Below are 10,740 nucleotides of genomic sequence, written 5' to 3'. Positions count from 1 at the left end.
GAGCACATTTCAAAACCATTCGAGACATTATTGTGCTCATTTACTTGCAATGATAAAAATGATTGCAACATTAGAAGTTTTCTCCTAATATGATTGTCTTCTGAGATTAGATCAGAATTTGAAAATTCAAGGTACCTTTCATGGTACAATTTTATGGGTTTTTTTGTACTTTATACTCCACCACATGCTAATGCTAATGTCGCAAATGACTGCATTGTCATGAATAAATCTCCCACATCTCAGTCAAGGCTGACAGGTCTTGCAGTTTCCTGTGAATTGTTTTTTTTTTTTTACTTTTTTGAATTATATTTAGTGTATTGACAGTTTGACAATTTCTCCAACTCCACTGAGCAAACAAGTAAATACAGATGAGAGCAGAACAATTACTGGATCCATTACCAGTGAAGTATGTAATACAGTTAATATTTTATATACTTTCAGCATAAAAGTTTAATCACTTTATATAAATGAAGATGCATACATATAAATAAATATTTTTTTTTCCGTATAAGTTGAAAGGTTTGCAAAATGTCCTTAAGTTTCAAAGAGGTGACTCTTAAAGTAAAACTACATTGAGTGTTATCATAACACAGGGCACCTTTAATCCAAATGAAGTGAGATGGAGGGCAAATGACTCCCATTTTAGCAGTATAAGGCATCTCGACAAAAGGGGACTGACAATTTGGGATTGCTCCTGTGAGGGAGATGATTCTAAACAGCATTTTAAGTTTTGTTGAGTGTGACTTTGGTTCAGTAGCCTCAGTGGCGAATTATACACTGAATAATTTCATGTTCAGTGCAAGCAGTAAATGAATGAACTTTTTTTTTTTTCCACTTTTTTCCACTCATTCTCAGTGAAGTTAAATCAAATAAAATTTAGAAGATTTAATCTGAATTGACTGGATTAATTCAAACATATGAAATATTGTTTTTTAGGAAGAAGTGGTTTGAGAAATGTATCAAAAGTTTGGACTGTGTACCTGGAGGAAGTGAAACAAGTGGTTTGGGGGGGATTGAATATTTTTCCACTAACTGTTGAAAAGATATAAAGGTGCCATCAGTGTCTGAGACTCCTAATGGTCTAAGAAACTGTAAACATTTTCTTGAAATTAGATGGGCTTAATCTGACCATTTTTGATATGAAAACAGTCTGGAAGCCAAAGTAAGCATGACTTAAATTACCTGCTTGTTTGAATAGAGATGATCATAAAATCTATTACTAAATACCTTCTCTGTTGAAAGGTATTTAGTAAAGGTACAATTCAGACATTTCTAGGAAATCTTTGTATTTGTACAGACATGGAAATTTGCATGTCCATTTGCCTCCGCAATACTGCGGTTGACAAAATGCACAATATTCCTTTCAAAACAATGGCTTGGGGCCCTGGACACAGGTAAGTATCAGGCAAATTGTATGTTAGCACAACATGTGTGTTTAGCAAAATGAGGCTCAAATATCAGCCAAAATTTAAATACAGCCGCACCTGCAGAAGTCTGTTTTATGGAGGACAAAACAGTGGTAAAACTAATACCATGAATTAATGAAAGCACTGGTCCTTTTACATCGCCAAAAAAGCCTTGCCAGTGAGCCAGCATATGCAGTACCACAACTTTAAACTGACCCAAATGCAATGCTGTTATTAATCTTACCAATTACACTTGCGCTTTTCTTGCAGACCTGAGAATGTTTTGTGTGTGGCATTTAATTATTATGGTGTCTGATGTCATCCTCCCATTGTTTGTGACAGGCAAGAAAACATTTCATTTATTAATCTTTATTAATTGACTGCGGGTGTGGGACAAGATCATTGATTTGGACTGCATGAAGTTTGAAGTTAACATAAGAAAGAAGCCAAAAAGAAAGACATATGGAGCCATGATAAAGGCAAAATTTGATTGGAAATACCTGCACCTTAAAATCTAATCCTTTACTGAAAATGTGATATGAATTAATATTAACTGACCAACATCTCTACTATTTTGAAAATCAATTAAAACTGACTATCACGTCAGCAGTCAAAGATTCATAGAAAAAATACCGGTCTCCCTTTTCATGGCTTATTACATTTATCACATTCATTTTAATTGGAGGGAAGCTCTGGAGTCCCACAAACAAATAACACATGCAAACAAGATTCACTCAAGCAACATCCCCCGGAAAGATGCAAAAGTGGTCCTCCCCTCCATCAATCCACACTTTCAAAAGCAGGCTCTGATCCATATTTCAAACCACATTGAGTCTCCACAGCAGCCGTGTGTGAAGAGGTGGAGGTGGAGGTGAAGTATGAATATGTTTGAGGCTGTGTTGCTGTCTGTATGCTGTCTCGTGGTGCAGTTAGTTGAGGGGAAACTTGATTATATTTCCCACGGACAGGGGATGCAACTGCAGGGTGATGTCTTCCTCACTGGACTCTTTCCTCTCCATTATGCACTTGAGTCAACAGGTAGTTTGCCGGCTTTGGGTCGATGCAATGAGTGAGTTTTAGTGGACAGTAAACTTTCATCTCTGTTGATCAAGTGCATTTCACTCATACAAAATCAACCCAGATATAATTGTTTTCTTACAATATGAAGCTTTATTTGATCTTAATTAATTTTCCCTTTTACATGTTGCCATTTCTAGAGGTACACCCAACCAACATGGATTTCACCTGTTGCAAGCTATGAGATTTGCTGTTGAACAAATCAACAACAGCACTGGGCCACAGTCTATTTTACCAGGAGTGAAGCTTGGCTATCAGATGTATGACAGCTGCTCAGAATCGGCCAGTATCCTGGCTGCACTGGATGTGCTGGAACATTGGAGCGTCTTTACATCTGGGACAGACCCAAACTACAACAACAGTCAAAGGGCAGTCGCTGTGATTGGGCCAGACAGCAGCAGCAAAGCTTTCACTCCCGCTGCTTTACTGGGGGCCTATCTCATACCACAAGTAAGTTATTACCTGGAAAGTTTTAATCATGATCATGAATATGTTCCAGATGACATCGAAGGGCATACACGCAACATAGAATGATTCCTCTCATGTTCTTGCTTCATTCTAGATCTCTTATGAAGCATCAAATGAAATGTTGAGCAACAAGTTTCTCTATCCAGCCTTTCTCCGTACAATTCCCAGTGACAAAAACCAGGTGGCAGCTATGATCCAGCTTCTGATCCGTTTCAACTGGACCTGGATTGCTCTCATAGGCAGTGACAATGAATATGGCCTGAAGGGAATGCAGAGCTTGTCTGACCAAGCGCCAGGCCACGATATCTGCATCGCTTACCAAGGGGTCATCCCCTCGTTAAGAGAAGACACAATTCCGATCATGAGGAACATTGTGGAAAACATACTGAAGACCAAAGTGAATACCATTGTGGTCTTCTCCAGCAAGTCAAAACTTTACCGCTTCTTCCCGTTTGTCATTGAACAAGAGGTGACAAATAAGGTGTGGATTGGGACAGAGGACTGGTCAGCCTCCTCTCTTATATCAGGGATACCTGGGATCCACACCATCGGAACTGTTCTTGGCGTGTCCATCAAATACACCGCCATACCTGGTTTTGTGGAGTTTGAGAGAAAGGTATATGAGGCTTCAATGCAACACAATGACACCAAGAAAGTGTCTGATGTTACCGTGAGCCCAGGCGATGACTGTATCCAGAGTACAGACCTGTACACCCTGGCCAGAATGGATTTTCCTCTGGAGAAATATGACATCACTTCCTCCTTCAATGTTTATAAAGCGGTGTATGCTGTAGCTCATGCTCTGCATCAAGCACTTGGTTGTGATTCTGGAAAATGCCAGAGCAGGAGGGTATATCCATGGGAGGTGAGCAGATGTAAAATGAATGTTTTTGCAGAGAAAATCTCTCAAAGCCTTTTTTTTTGTTACTGCACTAATCTTTCCTTTTTATTCTCTGCTACAGCTTCTCTCGTGGCTTAAGCAGATACGATTCTCTTTGGGCAACACCTCTGTGTACTTTGACATGAATGGTGACCCGCCCACAGGATATGACATAATCTGCTGGATTTGGAGGGGGACGAAATGGTATCTAAGAGATGTGGGCTCCTTCAGCCCAGATCCCATTGCACTCACAGTTGATGAAGATCAAATTGAGTGGCATAGCACAGGAGATTCAAGATCAGTAAGACCTTTTACAGCATGTTTGAGTGTTTGTAAAACTTTCGTAGAACTTAAAAGCTTAAAAAGTTTTTCATCATCTAATTCAATGCAAACAGGGTGCAGCACAAACACAGATAGATAGATAGATAGGTAGGTAGATAGATAGATAGATACTTTATTGATCCTGAGGGAAATTCAAGACACAACAAATTAAATTTATTCAACACAATAAAATGTTCAACTGCCAAATCAATTCTTCGCTATTAAATACAGAACTTTTAGTGTCTTACAAAGGGCTTTAAACTTGACCACCTCATCCTGTTGGACAAATCTAAACTTATAATTTTGAATGTCTTCAGAGATGTATGTGATTATTTCTGATTCTGTTTGTATGTGTTGTGTGTTTGATCTCTGTTCTTACATGTGCAGATTTTTATGTTGGTGAGATTACCGATTAAATAGAAGTTCGATATTATCTTTGTCAAACCCGCCTGTTGTTTGTGTCTAGGTGCCTCTGTCCATCTGCTCCCCACCTTGCCCGAGAGGCCACAGGAAGGTGCTGACAGGACAGCACACATGCTGCTTCAACTGCCTGCCCTGTCTCCCTTCTACATTCCTCAATATAAGTGGTAACATAAAGACACACAGAAAGAAAAGTTAAAGCACCGGAAATTTAGATTAAGAAAAAAGCAAAGAGAGAATGAATTATTACTTGAGCATGAGAATGTCATACTTAAACTGTTGGCATAGCCCACTTAAAGTTTAAATGGCCTATTCACATGCTAGCCATTTATTATATGACCTAATTAAATGCTGTGTGCTGTGTAGATTTGCTGTGGATGTGGTGCAAGTGAGTGAGTGTTTGAAAGCAAGTGAAAACAAAATATTCAATAACAAATTTAAGTGAAAGACAGAGTGCCAAAGAAGATAGAAAACAGTTGATCCACTCCAACTGAGACCAAGAGATAGGGATTTTAAGCCTTCGTTTATTTTAATTGTGGAATTTTCTTCTTTCTTTGATATTTTCTTGCTGAGTTCTTCTTCTGGTTGACCAGCAGGTGGAGCTGAGCACTCACACTTAACCTTTTTGAAATGTTAATGTGTCCAATAACATGCAGCAAATGTCTTAAAAGTGCTGCAGTGTGTTTTCTTTTCTATACTGTAACATTTTATCTTAATGGCTCAGCAATGTTATGAAAAAAAACAGCAGCCCAGCTTTTATACCACAGTTTTGGTCATTTTTTCCATGCTGTTTGTCATCCTCAGACCTCACTACATGCCAGGCATGTCTGCCAGAGGAGTGGGCTCCCAAGAGCAGTGAGCAATGTCTGAAAAGGACCATCCTGCTGCTCGCCTGGGACAACCCCATTTCCATTGCTCTGCTCTTCTTTCTGGCCACCTGTCTTCTCATGACCTCCAGCTCTGCAGTGATCTTCCTGCTCAACCTGAACACACCCGTGGCCAAGTCTGCCGGAGGCCGCACCTGCCTCCTGATGCTGGCTGCCTTGACTACCGCTGCCATGAGCTCTTTGTGCCATTTTGGCGAGCCTTCTCCTCTGACCTGCATCCTCAAGCAGCCTCTATTCATCTTCAGCTTCACTGTGTGCCTTGCCTGCATCACTGTGCGCTCCCTCCAGGTCATCTGCATTTTTAAGTTTGCGTCCAGATTGCCTCCCGTCTATGATAGGTGGGCCAAAAAGCGTGGGCCAGAATGGACGATTTTCCTTGTGTCTGTCACCATCTTATTTGTATCTGTACTACGTGTGGCTCTCAGTCCTCCTCAGCCGTCCAAGGATCTTGACTTCTACACAGACAGCATAGTGTTGGAGTGCAGTAACACTCTCTCACCTGGTTCAGGCCTTGAGCTTGCTTATGTATCTCTGCTGAGCATCCTCTGCTTTGCTTTCAGCTATATGGGCAAAGACCTGCCAGCCAACTACAATGAGGCCAAGTGTGTCACCTTCAGCCTCATGTTGTATATGATCTCCTGGATAAGCTTCTTCACTGTCTACCTCATCAGCAGAGGCCCCTTCACCATGGCCGCATACGTGTTTGCCATACTCGTCAGTGTCCTGGCGTTCCTTGGGGGCTACTTCCTGCCCAAAATTTTCATTATTGTCCTACGACCACAAATGAACACCGCTGCTCATTTCCAGAATTGCATCCAAATGTATACCATGAGCAAATAATAAAGCTTGTCATTATTTTTGCTGATGTAGTTGAAGTTCTAAGAGTTGACGGTCTAGAGTAATGGGCTCAATACAGGCTGAGGCTCACTTTTAAACGTATCTAGCGATTGTTGAATGTATGCATGCAAATAAAGTTGTTTTGGAACCCAGACGCCATTTGGGAATTTTTGTGTCAATGTCTGCTGAGATGCTGTACCCTGCCTTTATTATCCTACTTGGCTGTGTTGTGGCTGTTTCTGGGGGTGTTTCTGAGCGTCAGCCTTTTGGCAGGGTGTGTGCAGCCCTAAGCCAATGAAAGCAGTTTGGGTGTAAGGGTTGCAGGTGGTACAATGAGCTATGTTCTGAAACTGCAACAAAATGGCATTCGAGTATTATTTATATCATACCTGTGCCCTTTCAACACAAATATAATCATCAGCCTTGCTCTCCTCCTCCATCCCTATTTAGAATTTATAAAACCGAGATTTTAAATTTTTTTAAAATTTACATTAGTCAACAGCGCCCCCTGGCAGCAGTAAGAGGAACTAACTGTCAGTTAGTTTTACTTTATGTTTTACTTTATGTGTTTGGATAAAAGGACAAGCTTTGAGATTTTTAGAATTGATTAAATAACCTGTAGTATATCATGTAATGTTTGAAATTTGTTTAGATAAAATGTGATGAGATCATATTTTCATTTGAAAACAAGTGGCAGCTGGTCACTTGTTTTTCAGACTTGCAGAATGACGCAACAACTCATTGCATATTGGAAACACAATTGGCCTGTTTGGTGTATACGTGTGTGTACAACCACACACACACACACACACACACAGAGAGAGAGAGAGAGAGCTGCTGTTGGCTGTTGTTTGAGAGGAGAGATGAAAAGGTCTTTTGTGGCTGGGAGGTCAGCGCTATTGACCAGTAGATGTGTGAGTAGAGTCCGAGCTTGGTTTTCCCACAGTCGTTCCGTCCACTCAGGGCTTAATACCCACAGTCAACAATAGAAGTGTGCCATGGGTGAACAAGCAGGAGGTTTATTGTCAGCACACCAGGGTCCAGAGCAAGGTGCTGTTGGAAGAAGATCTCAGGGGTTTTGTTTGAGAAGCTTTTCAATACATTGTATTTAGGAGAATATAGTATTTAGCATTACACAATATTTACAATGTGTATTTCATCTGCAAGTCTAAACATACTTCCCTTGATCAATATTGTGGGGGTAAGGCTGGGCAGATTGATATAGCCGGACTCAACAGTGGTCAAATGTGGTCAGTTTGCTCTAAAACAGTGCAGCAGGACACCCTAAAAGTCCCAGGATACAGACCATAAATTTAACAGATCATAGTTGAGATAGCACTAGATTTGCAGGTTAAACAGAGTGAGATTTGCTGTTTATTTCAGTTCAGTTGCAGTTACCATAAAGGTCCTCACATCGGTATACATTTACGTTAAACTATCTCACTTGAACTAAATGAGACTTAAACAATGAAACTTGGTTTGTAACAGTGACATCAGAAAATGCAGAATAACGTCATTCTGCATTTTCTTTGAGACTTTCTGACAGGACAAAATCTGAAATATCTAAATGATTATAATACAAAGTTGAAGAGATATCTCAGCTCCACAACAGCAATTACATCTATAACACAGTAACATGATTAATATGATTACTATGAATGCCTTTCCCCTGGGTGCTACCAATGCATTAAATCTTGTTTAATTATTCCCTAGGAGCCCATCAGGAGATACTAGCTGTGTTCCCTGCAGCACATGGAGTGCGAGATAAGCAGCAGCCCCTGAGAGACTGCTAGCTTATCATTCTCAGTCTGATATGTATCTTGGGAATGGTTTTATCTCTTTTGGTCAGCCTGTGATTGCTTCACCTCTGAGTTACTGATGTGTGGCCCATTGTTACAAACCCTCAGCCCCGCCTGAGTCACATGGCTTTGTTGTGCTAATTACTCAGTATAAAATGATGAGTGGCTCCTCCAGGCTCACCATCCAGAAGAAGCGGCTCACTTCACCTGCACAGACATGGCTCCCTGCTCCACCAACTGCTCCTCTATTCAACACATCAGGATCTCTGAGAGAGACAACATCAGAGTACGGTAAGTTCTGGAGGGGATTTTAAGGCTTCTGCATCAGCATGAACAGTACAAATATCTTATTGTTTATTGCTGAATTTCAATCACAAGCTGACCAACCTGTCTCCTCTCCTCCAGCTGAGAAAACCTGTGGAGAAAATGCCGGAGAAAGCCGACATCCTGGAGATGACGGTGAGCTTCCTGAGGCAGCAGCTGCAGTCGGGCCTCTGTCACAGCAACCACAGGCCAGGCTACTCTCACTGCTGGAGAGACTCTGAGCACTTCCTCTCTGCAGGTTCCAACACACAGGCCTCTGTCCCTCCTCTGCAGGGCCTCCAGCAGCAGGAGCAGCAGCCCCACCAGCCCCACAGAGCCAGCAGCAGCAGCAGCAGCAGAGGCTCTGTGTGGAGGCCTTGGTAGAGACTCCGACACTCTGACACTCGAGGGGAGCTGCACTCTCCCTCATTATGTAGGAAATATATTTCCAGCCTGTTCATTCATGTTGTTCATGAGTGTTTTTACTGTTTCATCACACTGATGCGAAGATGTGTAGGGATCCTTTCCTCTTATTCCCAAGTCCACCCTGGATATCACTGACCACACAAGTGCAGCACTGCTCCTTTCAGTAAAATGATATCGCAGTATCCTAACAGTGAGGTTGATATCAGGTTTTTTTTATCCTTTATGTAAAATATTTCATTGCATGAAATTAAACGTTTATGTCATGTGTTTGAAACTGGAGCGGTTTACTTAACTTGTCTGTTGTGGCTCATTTGCCTTTATTAATAAAGGAAGAAAGTATATGACAAATGTCAAGAGACAGCAGCTAAACGTATGGCTCATTTGTTCATGCTGTAGCTGTACTGCAAGTAAATGCAGTGCATTGGAAACGGGATTTAATAGTGAAACACGTATTGGATAATGTTTACCACGAGTTACAGTTGAATAGAAAATATTTTTCATTTTCTTTAAATATTGTGTGAAATATTATTTGTAAATAAAGTGTGTACGATACTCAAAGAACAATATCACTTAGTCTTTTATGTGTGTGTCAAATGAGCCTTGGATCAATAGGCTTAAAAAAAATCAGTCATGTTTCCCAATGCTTCCTTCCTGTAGTCTTAAGTGTGATCATCGGTCAAAATCTTTGATCCTTTTCACAACCATTCTTTTAAATACATTGGTATACAGTGACTTTTCTAATCTTTATACCAGAGACAAATGTATGACTTATGATAGGGACCCAGTCCAAAAATACTGGACTGAACGGTTTGGTTTCTAATACCAATGAGAGAAGGAAAAAGCTGTCCCAAGTTGTGTAGTCTTTGAAGACATTGCTGACAGTTCAGTTCCTTTGACCCTTTCTGACCCTTTTCTACTGCCTCTCCAAACATCCAGAAAACATTGTCAAAATTAGGCATGACCATAGGACTTCTTTATCACGTCCATCAGCCATTTTTATAATTACTGTTTTGAGCTATTATTACTATTATTGCTATAACTGCTTTGGGTGGATCTATTTAGACATTGAGTATCGCAACATATGTATTTTCATTTCAACACCTTTATTAAAATTGCCAAAAATTACAGGAAAATATAAAAGCATTTTGAACAAAGATAAATGTAAGTCATATTAAAATAGTGCACATTAAGTTTAAAGTGAAAGGGATATGTGTGACTACCACCCATGTAGTAATATACATTATACTGTAAGAGTTATTTGCAGCCATTGATCAGAAAATATTTTATGTGGTCCACGAACACCGAGTGATTTATTTGACCAGTTTGCTACTGAAGTTGAATAGCCCTGCTCAACAGTATACCTGTAATCAATCATTAATTGCAGGGAATCTACAATTACTTGAATGTCTTACCTGCTTCCTGGCATTTCAGACCTGGAGCAAGCACTGGATCACTTTTTGGTGGTGGAAGGATCTATGACTGATGGAAATTTCTGGAGATTTCCTACCACAATACTCAGTTTTGTCCTTATTATTCAAACTCGTTCATTCTGACTGACACAGATTGAACCCAACTTTCATTCCCGTCTATTAAATCAAAGGAGGGAAATGTGTGTATTAGTATTTTAAATCGAAGCATGATTTTTAACTCAACTGAGTGTTACATAGGTTTAAAAGCATCCTGATATTTTTTGTTCTTGGACTAAACATCACAGAGCTTAATGATCATCTAAAAGAAAAGTAATCATTTCACTATGACAGTGCATATGTTTATGCTTATAAATAATAATAATAAAAAAAATCTGGAATCAGTGTTTTTTTTTTAATGATTGTATGTTTTTATTGTTAATTGTCATACAAATGTTAGGAATGAGTTTTAAGAGCCTAAATGTGATAGCAAAACAGCAATATCACACA

General features: G+C 40.0%; 1 protein-coding gene across 1 annotated transcript; it reads left to right on the top strand.

The window, feature by feature from the left end:
- The first annotated feature begins 1,976 nt into the window (after positions 1-1,976).
- LOC124063340 (taste receptor type 1 member 1) lies at positions 1,977-6,443 on the top strand. The gene is made up of 6 exons (XM_046396903.1): positions 1,977-2,475; positions 2,624-2,933; positions 3,046-3,816; positions 3,914-4,132; positions 4,619-4,739; positions 5,377-6,443. The coding sequence occupies exons 1-6, from the start codon at positions 2,285-2,287 to the stop codon at positions 6,297-6,299; spliced, it is 2,535 nt and encodes an 844-aa protein (XP_046252859.1). The 5' UTR covers positions 1,977-2,284; the 3' UTR covers positions 6,300-6,443.
- The last annotated feature ends 4,297 nt before the right edge of the window (positions 6,444-10,740 follow it).

This window comes from Scatophagus argus, chromosome 8 (genome assembly GCF_020382885.2).
Source record: "Scatophagus argus isolate fScaArg1 chromosome 8, fScaArg1.pri, whole genome shotgun sequence".
Taxonomy (NCBI): domain Eukaryota; kingdom Metazoa; phylum Chordata; class Actinopteri; family Scatophagidae; genus Scatophagus; species Scatophagus argus.
Note: the sequence above shows the minus strand (reverse complement) of the source record. Positions and strands in the feature narration are given on the sequence as shown.